The sequence below is a fragment of the Aulonocara stuartgranti genome (assembly GCF_965226115.1).
Source record: "Aulonocara stuartgranti genome assembly, chromosome: 3".
NCBI classification, from domain to species: Eukaryota; Metazoa; Chordata; class Actinopteri; order Cichliformes; family Cichlidae; genus Aulonocara; species Aulonocara stuartgranti.
This window is the reverse complement of record NC_138941.1, coordinates 31,723,894-31,744,684: the sequence shown is the minus strand read 5'-3', so window position 1 is coordinate 31,744,684 and position 20,791 is coordinate 31,723,894. Positions and strand designations below refer to the sequence as shown.

At 42.0% G+C, this 20,791-nt stretch overlaps 1 protein-coding gene across 2 annotated transcripts in view; it reads left to right on the top strand.

Moving 5' to 3' along the window:
* Positions 1-20,791, top strand: part of LOC309703268 (protein phosphatase 3 catalytic subunit alpha) — a 69,450-nt gene that overhangs the window by 42,330 nt on the left and 6,329 nt on the right. For both annotated transcript variants that reach the window (XM_082528013.1, XM_082528014.1), the window contains exons 6-12: positions 662-801; positions 4,317-4,394; positions 5,309-5,403; positions 13,863-13,988; positions 15,046-15,117; positions 17,607-17,691; positions 17,960-18,057. In XM_082528013.1, coding sequence (XP_082384139.1) covers positions 662-801; positions 4,317-4,394; positions 5,309-5,403; positions 13,863-13,988; positions 15,046-15,117; positions 17,607-17,691; positions 17,960-18,057 — 694 coding nt within the window. The remainder of the gene's footprint in view (positions 1-661; positions 802-4,316; positions 4,395-5,308; positions 5,404-13,862; positions 13,989-15,045; positions 15,118-17,606; positions 17,692-17,959; positions 18,058-20,791) is intronic.

Sequence of the window (20,791 nt, the reverse complement as noted above, 5' to 3'; positions counted from 1 at the left end):
ATGTGTCCGATTTTTTATTTTTTTTTTTCCCCTTAATTTTAATAAAGCTACAGTCCTGTGTTTTAGCATGCCATAACAACATTGCTTGCAATGAGTGAAGTTATTCCTCCGGATCTGTGTGCAGACGTGGACACGGTGGATTGTAAGCAGCAGTCTGGTCCTACCTCTGATTAAAAAATGTTGACGAGTCAGATCCAGCTTTCAGACTAATTCAATAATTCTAAATGGATTTTGTGGCTGCAATCAGAGGGCATGCATAATAGAATTTTCTCTATTGAAGTGTCCATCATGCTACCCATCCAGTAATCCACGAGCTTTTGTTGGAGAAAGAGCTACTCTTGCCTGAAAGCAAAGCCATTTATGTTCAGCGCTCGTAAAGAACGGCTGCCAGTTTTTGCAAGTTTTTTCAGGCCTTTCCTTGAAAGATCCTTCCATGTCCTGAAAGACAAGTGGTGTCTTTTGACGCGTCACCCATATTGTGTTACCTCGAATGCGATTTAAAATCCCTTCAGCAGACATGTTACTTAATTATGATCATAGCTGTAGTCGCCAGTTCGGCTATCGCAGAAGAAGCAATTTCTCCGCAGCAGTGTGAAGACTCCGTGTGTCATATTTCCATTCGAGCAGACTGACGGGAGTCTTGACTTTTTCCCTTCCACAGCTAGACAGATTCAAAGAGCCCCCTGCATACGGTCCAATGTGTGATCTGCTGTGGTCCGACCCCCTGGAGGATTTTGGGAACGAGAAGAGCCAGGAGCACTTCACGCACAACACAGTGCGAGGCTGTTCCTATTTCTACAGGTGAGTGTGTTCTGCGTTGATTCACAGTCATGTGATTTATTTATTTATTTGTTTTTAAGACATTTGTGTGTGTGTGTGTGTGTGTGTGTGTTTGTTTTCTTTTTGGATTCCAAGTAGCTGTCAGAAGGAAAGCAGCTTTAGTTTAGAGTTACATTCATCTGCAAGCCAACATTGTTTTTGTTGGAATCGGAATTAAAAACAAGATGTTGTTGCCGGTATTTTAGAAACTTTCGGTGCTCTTATTCCGCTTAGTAAAACTAAATAACCTGATTAGTTTTACTTTGTGTTTTTTTTTCTCTAAACAAAATATTTGAACTTGGAGGGGTGAAGGAGGGGGAAAAGAGTTAATAACTTCTCTCCTCCCATCCCACAATGCTCACGCCTCTGCAGCATCTCAGCTGTGAGACGGTTGTTAGAGCGCGCTGTGCAATTGAGAAATCACAAAGACTCCTCCCTAGACTGTCGCCAGTATTTATGTAACCCACATTACCTTCAATTGAGCTGAGTAACTGAACAAACTGAGGAAATGCTCGGAGCGAGCGGCTCGCGCTGTCACAAAATGTAATGAACTGGCACATTACCACGAGGCACAGTCCCGCTTCTAAATGCGCTCGGCACTCCCTCCACTCATTACGGCCTGAGTGATGCTTGCTTCGCCCTGGCGTGCCTCTGGCGAGCAGCAGAAGTCGTTGGAGATGTCCCCAGGCTCCTAATAAGCATTTTCTCATTTTCTTTTTTTCCCCCCAGGTGTTTCATAACTACTTACTTAATAGTATTTTAATGCCCATGATGCTCAGAGAACGACTGAGTCTCGATATTGCAGATCAACAAGTGGTTCTGCGTTAAAAGAATATTTTGCCCACGCGTGTAGTCACCAAAAATGTAAGCTCTGTGGCCTTTTTGCCTCATCGACAGATCCGATCACATGTTTGTGTTGTATCAGCATCCCAGTTAACCTTCTGCCACTTCGCTCAGAATTCCTCTGGAGTCTTTCTTTCATCGTTGTCCCCTCGACTCCATCTGCCCAGGGGATTGCTGCTAATTGGCATCACATTGAGTTTCAGGATTTATGAGACGGTTTTAGCCAGACCGGGAGAGAGCCATTCCTCAATACTCCTCCCCAAACCTATCGGCTTCTTTTACCCCCCACACCATCGCCACAGGCACGCTCGTAACACTTTTACAAACGGTATTCAGGCGTGAAATTGCACATGTTTGAGATACGGCTGCTTTTTACAAACGCCTCCACTCGGTAGTGTGTATGAATAAGCCTACAGTGGATGTTTAAAAAAGCAAAAAACATCTGTAATCAGTTCATATAAACAACTTTAAAGCTTTAATTTTAACCTAGCGAACGAGTTCCTCTTGGATCGCACATGGCGAAGTAATTTCTTGTACATCTCTTCTTGTTGTCCAAGGAGCACATTAACATCTGTGCCCCGTTGTTGGACAGATGGGAGACGATCTAATCTCAGAACGCAAGCTGCCAAAAGACAAATTAGGCCAAAATGTGTCTCGACTACCAAACAGCAGCATATGGCACGTATCTACATCTGCTGGAGGAAATCAAGTGAGAAATCAAACATTTATTTCTAATTTCTCGTCCCTTGTAAAGAAAAACAAACTCATTGCGTCGTTAATTCCTTCATGGCATCTGCTCTCTCCTTTCACACGACTCCCAGCAGAACGCACGGGTTCTTGTGTCTACATGCGCCGCGATTGTTGATAGATTTCTCCTAATGCCTTCACTTTTAATAATTAATCTCTGCAGCGAGCGTGGAGCAAGACATCCAAAAAAACAGCCAGTCAGATTAACGCTTGCTTGTATAAATTTGCTTGATAATGACCGTGTCCCAGAAGGACTGTACAATAGGAAATGCAAATGTAAAGCTGCAAAACGCTTCTCTGCGGATCACACTTGAACAGAACTCCACAACAGCTTATCAGAGCCATTATGAAACCTCAGCGGTGCTTTGCGTTGATTATAGAGAAGTCTAAAAAGCTATTTTAAAATCAGCAGGTTTCGTCGTGCAGCAGTTGCTGAGGAAAATGTCTCGTTTGGTTTTGATTGCAGCGTGTGGGTGGTGTTCATTGTCGGGCAGAGGTGTCGAGCTAGGATTACAGAACCTAGTTTAAAATCCAGCCTGTATTTTATTCAAGAACTTAATATTACTTCAGTGAATCAAAGAGATTTGAGCATTCAGGGGTGTTCATTTCTTGGTGCACTTTTGTGTTTTTAACTTCTGGGTTGAATAAAAAGCGAGAAAAACTAATTGGGGTGTAGAGACGGGGCCCAGAGAGATGGGGATTTGAAGCAGACTGACAAAAAGCATTTCTAAGTAACCGAATTGTAGCAGTGATTTTAAAAAAATTGAGAAGGATGTTGTAACCCAGAGTAGAAGAAGCGGGCAGCTGTTGCGCAGCGCCTGGGGACCAGCTCCAGATGTAAGCCTCGGTCAAGGGCGCGACGACAGAACATCCAGCCTAGTTTTTGATGGCAGGGGAAGCTGGAGCTCCACACAAAAGGGCCCTGTCCTTTTAACATCACGAATGATATTTCAAATGCTCTCATCTAATTAACTTCTGCGGCTCGCACAGGGCTGTAAAGTGGCTTGAAATTTCATCTGCATAGCCGCAAGATGCCAGGGGAGGAGAGGAAAAAAGAGAAACCTCTTGAATTTCGCCCCTGTTACTGTCGAATAAATCCTCCCACACTGAAGCGTTTCACATGTTGCGCGTCGGTGCCACTCATTTATTGCGAGTTGTCACTCACTTTGCGAATCGTGGGTTTCTTTGAAATGAACAAAACCTCGGCGTCCACTGGGGTTTTATTTTATTTATTTAATTTTTATTCACGCGGGGTTGAAGCATCTCTCAAATGTTTGACGGGAAGGCTGTTTTTCAAGAAAACCTATAATGAGATCATTGTTTTTGTTCTTTTTTTTTTTTCTTAAAAAAATAAATAATCTCGAGGAAAGGATAACCGGTGGAAGCTGGCGCTGCAGGATGGCAAACTGCAGAGAAGATCTCTGAAGCCTTATTGTACTGCAGTATGCTGGCAGTAAGGGTTTTAGTCATGCTGCTCACAAACTGAAAGATCAGCTCAGGCATGAAACAATGCCCTGCTTTTATTCCTTAAAGTATTTCGCCGTGTGTCACTCTGTAAAATAAAATCCAGCATTTGAAAATGGTCGCACTCCTCTTATGTTCTGAACCTTTTTTGAGAAATTAAGTGCATTATTGGTGATTATATGAGGTATGAGTTATCAAGCCTTCGCTCAGGAAGTGAAAGAGCCTGCTTTAAATTTCAGGTTAGATGTTAAGATCACCTTTAAAGGCTTTCATAATAATCTTGATGTATTTTTATTCAGTGTGCGGCTGGTTTTAGAGCTTGGCCACTGTTTCCCTGGGCACAATCAATAAAGAGCCATGACTTATTTGGTTTTTCTATTGATTGTCCTTTCTTGGTCTTTTCTTGACATGTGAGTAAACCAAATACCTCTTTTATTCAACAGCTACCCTGCAGTCTGTGACTTTCTACAACACAATAACTTATTATCTATCATCCGGGCCCATGAAGCACAGGATGCTGGGTGAGTGCTGTGGTATTTTGTCTTTTCTCATCCCACTGTCACACAGAGCGATTCAGACTGGGGTATTAAATGAAAAGCCTTCCCCTGGTACCTAGGGGTTTGCTCCAGTCTGTCTGGGAGCAAGTTCAGGGCAGCCTGATCTTTGAGAGGAGCCACGTTAATCCAAGAAATGAAAAAGAAACCTCCGTGAGGAGCGAGCTGGCCAGATGTGAAGCGACAGGAATGATTCACGCAGCTCGCGGTGCGGTTTAAAAAGTGTTGCGCATTTCACATTTAGACACCTTTACAATTTTAACTACCCAGCAAATTTTTTTGGCACAGCAGGAGGTGTGATAAGCATTTCATCAGGATTTCTACAAATATAAAGCCTCTTTGAAATGTTTTTGTTTTTTTAACACTGCCAGGTGGGTGGATGTGTCAAGCCGATCTTCCTCTAAGCAAGGTTAAGACAGTGGGAGGCACAGCAGCAAAGTTGTTTACCATTGCACTCCCACTGGGTGGTCACATGGGACACCTTGGCCCTCAGTTGAGATAGCTGCCCCAAGACACCTCAGACCACACATCATTAAGTTAATGGCTCCCTTTTAGACTTAATTTGCAATGCCCAGTGAATATGCAGATATTTTTTTTATGGCTGCAGTCTGTGGTCTAATAAATCGTCTAGGCTAAAACATGAAGCTTTAGTCCATTCCAGATATAAATACGTAGCATTCCCCATCATCAGTAGCTGTTAGTTGCATCAGACTACTCAGAACTTGGGACTTTAGCAAAGGGATTTACTCTCTGGAGGCACAGTGAAATATTAGGCAATAAAAAGTATCACTACTAATCAATCTCAAGGGTCAAATGCAGTTGAGTAATTCATGAATGAATAGTTGAAATGTTAACTGATGCTTCTCCCTGGAACTTCACAGATACCGCATGTACAGAAAGAGTCAGACCACTGGCTTCCCGTCCCTTATCACCATCTTCTCAGCACCTAACTATCTAGATGTCTACAACAACAAAGGTAAGAGCGTGGAATTTGTCGTAATCAGTCTACTGCGGCTTGTAGCTTTTGAATACCAGATTGTGACATGTCGTTTTATGACTTGCCTAAGGCGACATAATATTCACTGTCAAGTCGATCCAGGCTGTAGAGTTGTTAGTGTCAGATTTGTTAAAGATGAATGACAGCAGTGTCTCAAAATGCTTCGAAATCACTGCAGGATGATTGTAGATATAACTAATATTATGATTTTTTTGGGGAGGTTATTTGTGAAGAATTGCTCTACATTCATAAACTGTATAAAAAGACAGACGTAGCTTCTATATCTGATAGGGCTGCCACAAACGATTATTTTGATAGTCGACTAGTCACCGATTATTTTTGCGATTAGTCGACTAATCAGATCATCATCCATTGGACGTAAAACGTACAGCTTATTGCACCAGCACCACTCGAGCATCTCACACTTCTGATAATCAGTTGTCTGCCTGACATTTATTCAGCTGTGTAAAAATTATAACTTTAATCTCAGCCAAACCGATTTACTCAGGAACAAATAAAATACTAAAAAAAGCCAAACGATAACATTTTAAGTTATCTAAGTGACTTATATATCATGTTTAACCTGAGTAGCGAAAGACAGCAGGGGGGTTTGAAAACGATTTGCCGGGAGTCCGGTGTTCTCACGGCTCTAGTGAGCCTAGCCCCCGGTTAGCTATCGAGCTAGTGGGTAACAGACGTCTCCGAAAACGTCGGAGCGCTTTTGAAAATATGTGGTGTCTTGATAAACTGAGCAGATATTTGAGGTTTACACACCTACATTCTCGCCAGAAAATATGTTCAACGTTTATTTTGTGACCCAGAAAGTATAATAAGAGAGTTAAAACTAACTAGCTGCCGCCATTGTTGGAAACTGAGCAGGGCCGCGCTATGAATTCTGGGATAGGTTGGGCCACAAAGCGACCCATCCTTCAAATCTGGGGAAATGAAGGGCGCGTTTGTCGGCCGCATTTGTCGGAGTCTTCGAATTTGGACAGTCTTCGACGTGTCGCTGTAAAGTAATCTGCCTACAAATGCGGGCACAGGAGGATGCGGTTCCTAAATTTGGACACAGCTACGATACCGGACACCGCTTCTTCTTCTTCGGGGTTTAACGGCAGCTGACATCTTTGTACATGCAGTGCTGCCATCTTCTGTTTCAGTCCGTTATTACACTCTTAAATCCTGCTACTTATTCCTGCGTCTTTTGGGATCTTACAAAGCTTGAAACGATGCTTCGACTATTAAATTAGTCGTCGACGATTTTAATAGTCGACGTAATCGTGACTAGTTGACTAACCTTAGAGGTTTTTCTGAAATGAGTGGTTTCTGTCCTATTTCAGGTCTACTTTTAGTTTGTGAGGGTGGTCTCTGCCTATGTGGCCATCCTTGGAAAAACCCAGAAGCTATTCTAGTGGTCATCACACGACATCTATATTGATATATATTCCAATAGAGAACTACTCTTCCTTGGGTCAGTGGTGTACACAAAAGTTGGTTTGCACTATTTGTCCTGTGCAACATTGATTTTAGTCTGGTAGTTTTGGGGAGGGAGCTGGTGTGAAGTGGCCTGGTGCCGCATCACTTGGCACCTAGTGACGCCCGATGCTGTGCTGCGGTGCCTGCACTGAGATGGGCTCGCCTTTGTGCTGTGAGTCAGCACTTTTCCCCGAGAGAACAGACAGTATCTGCTTTAACTGTGGGGGCACGTTTGGAATGGTGACATCGGTGGGAAAACCACAGGAAATGGGAAGGAAAGAGTGACGGGAGCTAGTTCGTGCTGTTCTGCAATGCCTCTCTTGATGAAATGCCACATCACCGCAGTGGTTATTACACATGTGAGGGCTTTCCTATTTGCAGGTGTGTGCCATCTTTGGTGAGACATTAGGTTACGTTTGTTTACTTTTTTTGGAGCTGCCTCCTTCCCTACACAGTGAAGATGGTGAAGAAGTGTGGCACTGTGCCTTTGTTTATTATTAGAAACCTATTTGTTCCATGCCAACTAATCTTCCTAGGACTCACAGTCAACACAGCACAATCCAAACAAACAAAGTGATGTGAAGCACGTGTTTGGGTTTTTGTTTTGTTTTGCTTTTTAATTCTGGTAACCAATTGCCCGGAGAATCGTTTAAGTCTTCTGGAGATCATAATGGAACAGCCGAAATATCAATTTTTCTTCCCGATTTTGTCTCAATGCTTCTTTTAGACGTAGCTGGTGAATGTTCAGCTGATTAAAATACTACCCAGGGCATTGGTGGTTATCAGACAGAAAAGATTGCTTTGTGTTGTTTCAGAACTGACTTCATTTAGACATAAAAATATATCTTCCCCCAGAGTACATGCTTTAAAAAAATAATAAAATAAAATACAATTTCTCAACATTTACTCTCCGTTGCAAAACGATGCACACTTTTTGACTAAATCCATTTTCTTAATGTAGCTACAAGCAGTAATGAAGGCAGCCGTGCAGTTCAGTAGAGCAAAGTCGCGATGGAAATGTGATCTAATCCTGTTAAAAGCTGAGCAGTAAGCACTGATATAAAAAATGCTTTTTTGCTCATTACAGAAAGTTACCAGACACAAGAATTACTTATAGATATTAGGTTAAATCCATTTTTTTGCAACTTGCTGGTTTTTATTTCGTTTTTTAGTTTTTCGCTTGGTTGTAACAAACACTTTCTAAATTTTCAGTACAACAACTAACGTGATGCTGGGCCATCTGTGTTAATTTTAGTAAAAATGTTTCCTCCTTAAAAAATAAAATAAAAATGAATTGTGACCTTTCAGTCTTCAGTGGGTGTAAACCAGTTTAACAGTCTGTGTCGTGAAGTTTTCTGCTTGATCTCAGGAATCTTAGTGTTTCGTATCTAAAAACTGGCCGTCGGCTGTTGTTCAGAAGTCTCTATATAAACACTCTTCTAACCTCCACCTCTGATGGTGTTGGATGGAGACCTGGATAAATTAAGGGACTGTTATAAATCACTGTCGGGTTTTTAAAACTTCACAAATATGAGTGGGGAAAGGGAGTAGTTCCCAGCCACAAAGAATAAAACACTCCAACTTAAAGGCTCTGAGATTTCATATCAACACTAAAGCAAATTACTTAGCTCCTATTCACTTGGCATCCACTTGACAGTTACACAAGTCCGTGAAACAATCCCACATTCCTGTTGATGCTCTTAACGAGTGCTGTGGGTGGGGTTCATTGGTAGAAGTAAAGCCCCTGTAATGAATTGCTGTGCTCTTAGCTTCATGCTGGAGCTCCACGCACACTGAGCAATGGCCCTGTGATTGATGGCCAAACGAGTGGGCGCATAAATTTTAAAGAGGAGGGAGGAGGCATCGGCAGCTCCCATCAATCCCGCGTTAGGGGGTGGATGGATTAACCAATGATACCTCTCCACGTGGGGGTAAAAAAAGAAGAGAAGTGCTCCTCCTATCAGAGAGGTGGACGATATCTGAAGCAACACAAACTGACTCCTTTCCCAAAAGTAGACTGAACTCACTTGAAGGCTAGTTAGACTGACGAACACATGAATTAGGACTTAATTCTATAAATTCCAGCTTTAGATGCCACCCCAGCCCTCAGTCCTCCTTTTTTCATTGAGTGTCAGATGCTGACCAGCTGTCCATCACTGCTCTGACCCCTTCAACCCTTCAGTAAAAAGTGACACAGGCAGTTGCAACATGGCAGAGGGAGGCTGTGTGAAATGAAAACTCAGCAGCAGTGATTTTGCAGTTTTCACTGTTTGATCTTTCTCGGTTTGGCTCCAGAAGTGACTGCAGTGGGGGGAGAGAGTGATGGAGTAGGGTAGATGGAGTGGGTGTAGTTGGCAGTTGTACACTTGTGCTTTTGTATTAATGGAGTGCTTTGTGCTGCATCATTATTGACCGGTCCAGAAAATCAGCAACTAAGCCCGAATGGTTATGTTTCTTAGATTGAAGTAAAGCTAAACGACAGTGGTGCTGCACGAGCTGTTTACATGAAACATTTACTTCGTCCACGACGACAGTTAAAGGTTGTTTGATCCATCTCGCTCGTGTCGCTTTCCTTCCTTCCTGTTTTCCTTTCAATTAAACAGAAAGTACCTGTTGACATCTCCTTGCAATTAATTACATACAATACAAACTGGAAAGTAGGACAATGAGTGGTAACATCAGCAGATGCATTGTATTGTAGGACAGTTCAGTTCATGCATGGATTAGAGCCAAAGTGGAGCAGATCCAGTATGGCTCCAGTTCACCGAGACGTCGCACATCGTGAGGACACACTGTGATTCGTGAGTTCTTCAGCTGTACACGGACAGCACAGACCAATTACGCAGCAGTCACTTTGATATGAAATGTTAGGCGGACATTGCAAAGGTTATTGATGAAGGTTGTGTTCTGTTTAGTTCAATAGCCTCAGTTGTTTGTGATTAGTACCGCCTCTTTCCCCACCATCTCATACCAAAATGACTGCTCTAAAATCTTTTCAGTCCCTGCAGTCCACGCGTGTGGCGTCAGCTTCTAAATGGCTGGTGTGAAAAGCTAACCCAGTGCAACTTTATACGCGAGGCATTAAAGGCAAATATGTAGTCAGCACAGAGTGTCGGAAGGACAGCGGGAATCTCCCCCTGGTCTCAAAGCAGATTTAACAGTCTTCGTTGCCAGGGAAACCGGCTGGAGGCACTCCCTTATGAATAATGAATGAGCAGGCGTCTCTCTGCAATATCTGTGTTACCGTTGCAGCAGGCTTGGCCTCAGCTGCCCTATTATCTGCCGTCGGAGCAGCAGAGCCCTCTAGTGGCTGTCATGCAGCATGCTCTGGCAGTGGACACAGAACTCTCAGCTGGTCCGTGCGAGCTTAAGTGACTTCCATCGTATGAAAAAGCTGCATATAATTGTGTTTTGCAGTGATGAGGAAAATAAAGTGCTTTAATGTCACCCTCATCTGCCCTGACAATACAGATGAGGGCACTGAATACATATTTGTCTCTAATGCCTCTTGTATTTTAAAAAAAGAAGAAAAAAAAAAGCCTGAACAAGTGTGTTTGTTTGGTACGAGGCAGGTTGCTGGGTGTCTCTGTTCCTTTAAAAGGAATCTGATTTGAAGGAGCGACAACAGGGGAGCTGACCTTCTCCCCCGCTCTGCCTTTTTCCCTCTGGGCTTCCATGGCTGCATTCAATCAAGTGCCTCAACGATGTTTATGCAGTATGTGATGTTTATGCAATGGCTGCCCACGTGTGCGATTGCTTTCATGCACGCCAACGCGCAGGGATAAACACCCACAGCTCCGTCTGAGTGGACCGTGTTGTAGCAATGCAGCGCTGTTCTTATTCGAGCGGGTAGTAGTGTTTTGCTGATATTGATAATAATCCTGCATTAATTATACAAGTGTATGGATGTTCCCCTGCAGGAAAGTTTTCTGTTTGTATTGTGTTGCCTGGCACTTACAAGTGTTTAAGTATTACTTGAGCACCACTTTCAGTGCATACTACACACACACATTTGTATCAGAATGCTTACTGACCTGAATTGTGTTGTTCCTGAGGTAAAGCTGCCTGGATGCCAGGTTTGATGACTTGCTATTCTTGAATCTGAGAGGAGCTCAGGCAGGAAAGTCCCCCATGGTGACCCTGCCACAGTATCCGCTTTCCTCAGATCTGGGCCACCAGACTGGCCTTGTGTATTAGAGAATCTGAGGCTGCTATATACAGCATGGATATATTTATGTTTGGCAGCTCTCATGTTTTCCTCCACACCCACGTTAACACTGTCTAATCATAGGTGAGGTCGCACGGGGCACACTGTGTGGCCAGTGTTTGACAGCTGGTTTCTGTGTGCGTGGAGATCACGATTATAATGAGACATTTAGTAAAATAAACTGAGAAATATACTGTAAAATATACCAAATATGGCACAAGCAGAAATGTATACTGGTGAAATGCTGTGTCTTCTTTTTAATACCTAAGATTTACCTGGCAAGTTCATAAGGAGTGACACATACCATGCCAGCTGTGTAATCCTTTTTGGAAAAGCAGGTGCTGTCAAGCAGGCTTAAGTTAAAGACCCAACACACAGCATGTTTGTGCTTTTATTCTGCTGCTCTTCCTCCACCCTTACTGTGAACACCAGCTACCACACCCACTCAAGTCTCTCCTCTTAAATTATTCATCTGAGTAATTGAAAACCGCTGTGTATGGATTTTTTTTAAGGCAAATGTAGATTTTTGTAAATATTCTCTAAGTTTGCAAACTGAAACTGCTCTAAAAATAAGAAAAAAAATAACATGTGGGTGTAACTTAAGAGTTCATAAATCGATTGCCTAGAAACTAAGAATACATACTTTCATTACAGTAATGATCATTATTGTGTCTAGTACCTTACTTTTCTATCTATTCCTTCCTTTCCTCCTCACCAGGAACTGCTTTTCTGTTAACCAGTGAAACGTGCTCGCCCTCATGAGCCCAAATGTTCCAGAGCATCGATTTTTATTTTCTCCAAACAGCAGGTTACCCTCGTTTAGATGCTTGTGCAGTTTGCTAACTTTGATTTGCAGAAATCAGTTTGTACTTTTGCATTTAAATGAGTCCTTCTGTCAAAGTGAGAGATTGGCACATGCTGACTGTGTAGATATCACCTTAAAGTGGCAAAAAAAATATCCGCCTTTTAGTCTTTGTGTAGGTATTTTGTTCTAAACCGTTTTATTCACCATCATCTCCAGAGGTTGACTGACAGCATTTGACAAGATGTTGAGCGACGTCCAGGTTTCGGTGTGGACGTGGACGACAGTTTTGTCCACCTTTTCCTTTTTTCTTTTCGGGCAAATGGTACTCTGTAGTTATCAGTGGTTTTGCTGAATCACACCTCCGCACAGCACCTGCAGCTAATGAATCATTAACCAGGAACAGTAAGCGACTTTTAACATTGAATCCCACATCAAGTGTTTCATAATGCGACTGAATTAATTTGTTGTTTTAGGTTTGAAGAAGAAATGTTAAGGCCAGTCCCGAAATGCTTTCTTACTTCAACTAAAAGGGGGGGAAAAAAGTTACTTGTGAAGAATGCATCAGTATTCTTCCAGCGATTGCTCGGATGTTTGTTTCTTCTGTGTGTATACCATTAGCTCTTCAGCTGAGTACTTTGAGGGCTATTCTCCTCAGACCAAGTGTAAGAGCCATCATGACAGTGAAGGCTGTAAGTGGTGGTTGGGAACAGGATAGAATCTAATAATGGACCCTGGACCACAGCGAGAGCTGAGGCCTCTTTATCGACATAAATCCCAAATGTGTCATAAAATCATAAATCAAAACTTCCATTATAGGCTTGGGTGGTATCTCTTTTTTCATACTTTGCTGACATTTCATAGGAGTATATTATATTTGTTGGGTGAAGCAACCGCAACTTTCTTGAGGCAGATGGTACACGCAGCTTTGCCCTTGCTGGCGGACAGATTTTTATCAACAGGATTAAATCTAAATGCTTCCATTGGGTTTTTTTTCTGTCTTTCACAGCTTGCTGAGCTCAGCTGCCTTGTTCCACCAGTAGAGACTGAGCTCTGTGCACTGCAATCCATGACCTAGGGCTGTGCGATATGACCAAAATCTCATATGCCGATATAAAACATCTCTATATAAACGATATAAATTTTCTGTAAATTCTGTGAATCTCGGGCAGCTCGACTTGCGTGAAGTGTTTCCAGCTGGGCGTCGTGTACCTGGAGTCAAGTGTTTTAACCGATGCATGAAACGATACATTTTTAGTCACAAGTTGTAACGCCCATCGTTTTCTTTGTATTTATTACACAGCGTGCTGCGGGGAAAAGCCTGCTCTAACGTTTGAGTCTAAGGTTTATTTTTTAGCACCTTTGCGTCTCATCCGTAAATACTCTGCATACTCTCTCACGTGATTCAGTTTATTTTGAAAAGTCTCAACAGGATCTTGAGCTTTATTGTGAAAGGTTTATGTGGAATATAAACAAGCGGACACGCGATGGTGTTACCGTCGTTGTTGCTAACAACAACTCATAAAAACAGGCGCTTGTCCGTCCGTAGTGTGGTTATATTAAATATAAGAGAAAGAGAGAACTTTAAGAAATTAATATAGCCACTACAGTGACCATCAGAACGATGAAAAATATTGCCGTAAACAGCTTATTTTGCGACACCACGAAACAAACGATAGCGTAAAATGAAACGATAGATGTTTTTATATCGTCATCCGACATATATCATTATATCGAACAGCCCTACCATGACCCCAATACATCTCTATACCATTTCATTTATAGAGAGATGTATACTCCCTGATTTTCTTTATTTTGTGACCGTATTGAAAATTTCTACATCCCCAATTTCTACATTGTCTTGTTACATGTAGGCAGAGACGTTCTGGAAACTACGACTGTTTAATACTCTGGATTTGCTTTAACATCTTTCCTTTTTTTCCCCATCCCCAGCGGCAGTGCTGAAGTACGAGAACAACGTGATGAACATACGACAGTTCAACTGCTCACCTCACCCCTACTGGCTGCCCAACTTCATGGATGTTTTCACCTGGTCCTTGCCCTTTGTTGGTGAGAAAGGTGAGTGTGCATGCACTACATTCAGTTTCTTTTAGTAATGAGTGAAAGCAGTTCTTCTTTTCATTCTTGAATGGCGCTTGTCCTTCTGATTTTCATGAATTGCTATTGAAAACAGCCCGGCCTTGAGAAATATAGCGTGTACACTTTGTGCCGCAAAATCACTTTGCGGTTCATACATGGGATACTTAAAGCCAAAGATTTACAAGCCAGAAACGCGCTTGTATGCAGCGTTATAAATAAGTTAGAGGTAGAAGTTGGGACGAATGGGTTTGTTTTTTAACGAGGCACATACACTTAAGGATACATAAAAGGGAAAATTGGAGGAAAGTTGGAAAATAAGTGTGTTTTGAATGTTTTGTTTGATAGTTTCCAGCGGACTGGATAATCTAATAGCAATAGGAAACTTTTCCAGAGACAAAGGCAGCAGATGCTCAATCTCTTTGATCTTAAGTGAAAGGATAGACAGTGGAGAGCCAATCTGGTTGGATTTAAGTCCTAATGCAAACACGAATCATTCAGAAATATGCTCCAACGTTGCACCATGTAGCACCCAATAAGCAACCAAAATTATGTATTGATTTCTAAATTCTTCTTGGAGCCAGTGTTTGTCTCCCTGCTTTCTTGATCAGAAGATAAACTCCAGCTTTTCTTGTCTTTCTTTGTTCTATTTGCTGATGAGCTGCAGCTCCTTGTTAAAGCAGGAGTATAATGAGCAGTTGTGAGCTCTATATATATACATGTCTATATAAAGTAAATTGCAGATAAGTAGTCCATGAAAGTTAGAAACTGCCAGACATTGGCTGTGCTTGGCATTGTCGAGGTCTGGGTTGCTTTGAAGATTTACTCTGGTTAAGCTGTGACACATCTGTGTCAATTAATCACACATAAGTATGCCATTCCTGGCAGTCTCACGAGGTCACTGATCAGCACAGCTAACTGCATGTGTGTGTGTGGAAGAGTCAATCGAGTGAACCGGAGCAGCCCAGAGTTTCTCAGCAAAGTTTTTTATTAAATATGTGTGAGATGTTTTAAAGTATGCTTCTCTTTTCTTGTACAGTGACGGAGATGCTAGTGAACGTATTGAGCATTTGCTCCAATGATGAGCTGTCAACTGAAGAGGAGCTGGACGGTAAGCTCGGTGGTTCAGTTTTCTCTGCACTTTGCCCCTGCTCCACTAGAGGGCGTATCAGACGTTCATTATTCAAAACCTCACACACACACAGACTCTTACTTAGTTTTTACATGTATGGTGTTCAGAATTTTACATGTAAAAACTATATATGCTTTAAACTATTAAACACAGAGGAACGTGACGTCTGAATGACTGAACTCGGCAGCTTGGAAATGATGACCTTAGATAATCCAGGAAATATGAAGACCCTTATAAAGTCTCAACATGTCTGTCAGTATTAAAACAAAAAATCCTTTGAGGACAGTTTTTTGAAGTGTTGTTTTCTGCTAAGTTGCTTGGTTTATCTACGCTAGTGGTGAATCTGAGTCATCTGTTTGATACCAGCTTACAGCTTATGTACACGAGATGGCCAGTTTTCCTCTGCCTGCCCCACCTCTTACTGCCAAACAGGAAATGATCTCACCAGACCCCCTCCTCCCACCTCTCTTCCTCCTCTTTCTTTGTGTTTACTAATGGTCACAGTGTGCATCGGTAAACCCAGGATATGTGTCAGGATCTCAGCAGATTTCCACCATGTCTGAGCTCCTGCACATCTAAACGCAGCATTTCCTTTAATCTACTGATCAGGGAGCGTAGATTGAGATTTGCACAGATCATGTGCAAGACCAAATGTTGTGGTTTATAATGATTTAGAAATATTTGGGGGGGGTTTGTTACTATTTTTTCCAAATTCACAAAGAGAACCTTTCTTGCTTCATTGTGCTGTTGAAGTTGTGATTGTAAATATCATTATAGAATGAACTGGTTTTACATGTGGCTCATTTAAAAAGCATTTCATATGAGAAAAGCTAAATTCTGATTATATCGATGAGGAAATTAGCACAACTCATGCACTCGGCCATTCCTAAACATTAGTAGCTGTCCTTTAACATCTTCATTTTCTACCAACTCATTCATGCTGATTTTAGCTGATCTCATTTCTTGCCACTGCTTGTTTCTTGTTTAGTTTCGCAGCCATTTCCATGCTTGTTTTATTTATTTATTTTAACTGTTTTGACATTTGAATTGTGTTATGTTTTCTTTCTCGCTCATGAGCTCCTTTTTTGTGCCCTGTTATGATTTCAGATAATCCTTCCTATGACCCGCTCTTTATCTGCTATGGTTTCCATGGTTTTCAGTTGCCATTATGTTGATGTTTCCAACCTCACTACATATTTCACATCTTTTCTTCTCTCTCTCATTCTCTGTCTTTCCCATGATTATCTCATCTAATTTCTCTTTTTTATGTTTTCCAGAGTTTTGTGCTCAAGGCATCGCTTTTGTTTACACTCGTGCTTTCTTGCCTCTTATTTTGCCGTGCGCTCCCTCTCTTCCACCTCATTCATTCTGCAGCCATCCACTGATCTCTCTGTCCTTTCTCTTGTCTTCTCTTCTGGGGGTGTTTCATGAGAAGGACAGCTAATATATCCCCCCAAAAAAGGTACAAACACTAGCTGTACTGGTGTGTGCAGAGATGGACAGACTTTTGTTCAGTGCTTGCTCTCTGCATTTCTGAAGTCTCTAAACTAACACCTCTGTTTAAAGCACCTGCTAACACTTCTGCTGAGGCTAACTGTGGTTCTCAATTAAACCGAAAAATGGGTCAAAAGTGTTAACAGTTACCCACTCCTGTTTGAGGCCGGCCCAGAAAGGGGAAAAAGTGTTCAGAAGAGTCATGCCTTTTATCTAAATTAGTCTTTGTTGTACACAATAAATATATTCTGAAGAATGAGCAACCTGAGGATGGCAGGAAACAGATCCTCACACTGTCAGCTGTGTCCCTTACCCAGCTTTACTCCATGCATCGACTTCATTTCTGTCCCTCGTACATTTTCCAAACTGGGCCTTTGGGACCTTGAAACTGTTATTTTGCAAAAGGGGATCTTTAAAACAAAGTTTCCAGTCCAGGAAAAATCCCGTTAGTCTCCACCGCTAAAACACAGCACAGGAAAATTTAAAGAGCGTGCTTATCGAAACATGCTGAAAACACTTTGGACAAGGTCAGAGCCATTCAGTGATGGAGAACAGTGGCTTGTTTTAAAAAGGTTTAAGTGCTCTCTGGGCAAAATAATCTGTGAGAGTCAAAGGGACTGCAGCTCACAGTACGTAACACAGCCGCAGCATGAATGCACTGAATGCTGAGAATTACTCAGATGATGTGATGTGTTTATAGATGCAAACCATTTTCTGTAAACCGAACTTAAGACTCCAATAACAATGTGTTTGCATTGTATTCGTCTCCTGCACTGCTGGATAAACTAATAGTGGAGAGACGTGCTCTGTTTTGAGTAGACTCACTGAATTCGATGGTCTTTTAACGAGGATTTGGGGGATTAAAACAAACGGCACATAGACTATGCGGTGCATTGTACGCTCGACTTCCACAGGACGTGGTTGAGTTCAGATGAGTCACGGGTTGTAAGACTTTTTGCACTTTCTCAATGCAGGTGCCACAGCTTCTGCACGTAAGGAGGTCATCCGCAACAAGATCCGTGCCATTGGGAAGATGGCCAGGGTATTCTCTGTGCTCAGGTAAACACTTAAAAACAGTGTTGTTGTTGCGTTAAGCTCCATTTACACAGCCTTAGAGATCTGCGCTTGAATATATTATTAATAACTTATTAAAGTAATAAATATGTTACTTTAATATTTCATGTTACAATTGATTTCTGACTCTTTTTGTTTTGTTTTTTTTTTGTTGCCAACTTAGTAACATGGTTATGTAGTTATGTGACTGCCCAAAACCCATATTTTTGATGTTTTTCTAAATAAATAAAATGTTGCTCGGTTAATATTTCAGAGAGGAGAGTGAGAGCGTGCTGACGCTGAAGGGTCTGACGCCCACAGGCATGCTACCAAGCGGAGTGCTGTCCGGAGGCAAAGAGAAGCTGCAGAATGGTAAGTGTGTCACAGAGACCCCCCACCACCAGTGGATTCTCACACCAACACGTTTTCCCCTTACACAGCAGAACTCTCAACAAAGTGCAAGCTTAGTGTTTACAGAATACTGCAAATACAGACTCCTTCACTTTTCTCCTCATTAACTGTACTGGAATTTCAAAATGTTAGCATAGTTAAATGTTTCTGAGAGTGTCAGTCTTTTTTTATGTTTAGTTTAATTGTTACTAAACAGCAACAGTTGCTCCTTGTAGTTTTTATCTCCCTAAACAATGACAAACACATTCAGCAGATTTTTATTTATTTTTTAAATTTTTTTGTGTCCATGTGTCCCCTCTGATCTGTATGGAGCCCCGCAGGGGACATGGGAGAAAAAAAAATTAAGACGGACTTTTGCGAGATCTCGCAAAACAAACTCGGGATCTCGCAAAACAAACTCGGGATCTCGCAAAACAAACTCGGGATCTCGCAAAACAAACTCGGGATCTCGCAAAACAAACTCGGGATCTCGCAAAACAAACTCGGGATCTCGCAAAACAAACTCGGGATCTCGTTAGCTCGAAGCTAACGGGAGGTCGAGACCTACTACAGCCGGGAGGAACACTGCTTTCCCGGCACATCGTGCCTCGACCTCCCGGTCGGCTTCAAACTGGCGTCCGAAGAATGCGGCTAAAACTTTTGCGAGATCCCGAGTTTGTTTTGCGAGATCTTGCAAAACTTTTGCGAGATTTCGCAAAAGTCCGTCTTAATTTTTTTTTTTCTCCCATGTCTCCTGGGGGGCTCCGTAGATCTGGCATTAATACGCTCTCTTCCCGTCCTATTCTTTCACTGTATTCCACTGGGTTTATCTCAAATATTACCTGTATCTTTTTCTTTCTCCTTTCTCCCTAGAAACTGCAGGTATAATCAATTGTGCAAGTATTCCATTGTGTGTTGTTATTTTTTTCTTTGTGGGAAAAGATAAGAGTTCAGTTCACTCTTTCTCATGTGAAATTTCAAATGCTCCCTCAATGAGTTTGGCAAGCTGCCGCAGCAAGGAGATGAAGGCTTTTTTGGAATCACCTTTACGCACGCTTTAATTGGATACAAACGTTTACAGCGCTGATCAGATCTGAGCGCTAGCAGAGAATCTCAGCAGTGCTCTGTCAGAATAGACTCAGGTCTCTGTGAATCAAGGGATAAAACTGTATCGACACTAATAAGTGTAGAAAAAGGGATAGCTGCCATCTGCCTTGTCATTCACCAAGTAAAGCAGAAATCCGGTAGACTTCCCTCTCCTCGCACAGGTTCTCACCCTACATCAGCTAGCACTTTCCTGAATACACAAAAACATCTGTAGCATAGTGTTAGTAACCTTTAAATAATGATGATAATAATAAAGGTTTAATCATGCTGTACAGTATGGTGTACAGTACTTTAGCACACTTAATCATCAAACTGTTTGTTTGGTCCTCGTGTAGCATTACCTACTTAGCTACTGGTCATACCACGCTAAGGTAGCAGCAGTCGTGCAGGTCTATGGATCTCAGTAAGATTGTGTTTTATTGCTTAATAACACCCCTTTTCGTTTCTAATGTATAAAATCTTATTGAAATCGTGGAAGACTTTACTAAAGAACCACTTGAACATATTACATAACACCGTGTTCATCAACTTAGTGCGCACGTGTCCTTAGACGTGAGTCTGTCAGAAATCAAAGAGCCTCTGACTAAAGCTGTCAGTTTTGCATATCTCTGTTAGGAAGGATGCAATTATCCTGAAAGCATAGCATTCTTTCACAGTCATTTTCAGCATCTCTACTGAGCTTTTAAACCAACATTAAAGTGGACCTATCATGCTCATTTCCAATATCATGGGTTTTTTCAGGGGGGGGGGGGTTATCTGGGAATCAACTAAAGTAGCTCTGCATGATTCATTTTTATCATCATTTATCTTATGCTGGGCCGTGTTGCTGCCCATTAGCACATGCCCTGTCTGAAAAGAGCTGCTTGAATAGCAGGTGGGTGGGGCTTCTGTGTTGTTAGCCGGGGGAATATCTGACTCTGACCTCATTATTTGGAACTTTGACCATGTCTGATATGCCCGTCCAGCATTGGAAAACAAGGGAAAGCATCATGGGTCCCCTTTAAGTTTCAAACAGGTGTTTCTGCCGATGGCCTACATGACAATAGTGCTCTTAAGGATTAGTGTATACATTATATAAGTTCAGAGGGATTTGTTTTTGAAGCAGCTGACACTAAAGAGAACTGCGGTGAAGGTAGAGCGATGTTCAGAGATTCCTGTTACGACATTGGTAGAATCACACTGCTGCCCTTAGCACATCAGTGTGCTTCTACTCTAATGTTGACTCCATCAGTCATACTCTTTAAAGTCTCATGCTATTGTGCCCTTTTTTTAAGTATGTAGTCTTTAGTAGAATTTAGTCATTACTTTGTTGTCACCCTCGCCCCACCCCCCATCTTTGTTAAAGTTGACTCTGCAAAGTTTTATCGTGTGTTCACTTATTATCTCGAGGATGACTGTAATTGATTGGTAAGTGGCTGAAAGGTTTCCTCCCCTCACGCGTCGCAGAAGTAAGCCAGCACTTTTGATATTTATTATCAAAAGATGCTAATCCCGCAGCTGCAGATGCTACTTCATGTTGCACACAACACAACGCTAACGACGCTCCATGTTTCTGTTGTACTTCGAGCTTTTACATTAACAGTTCAGTCACGGCCAGAAAGCTCACACC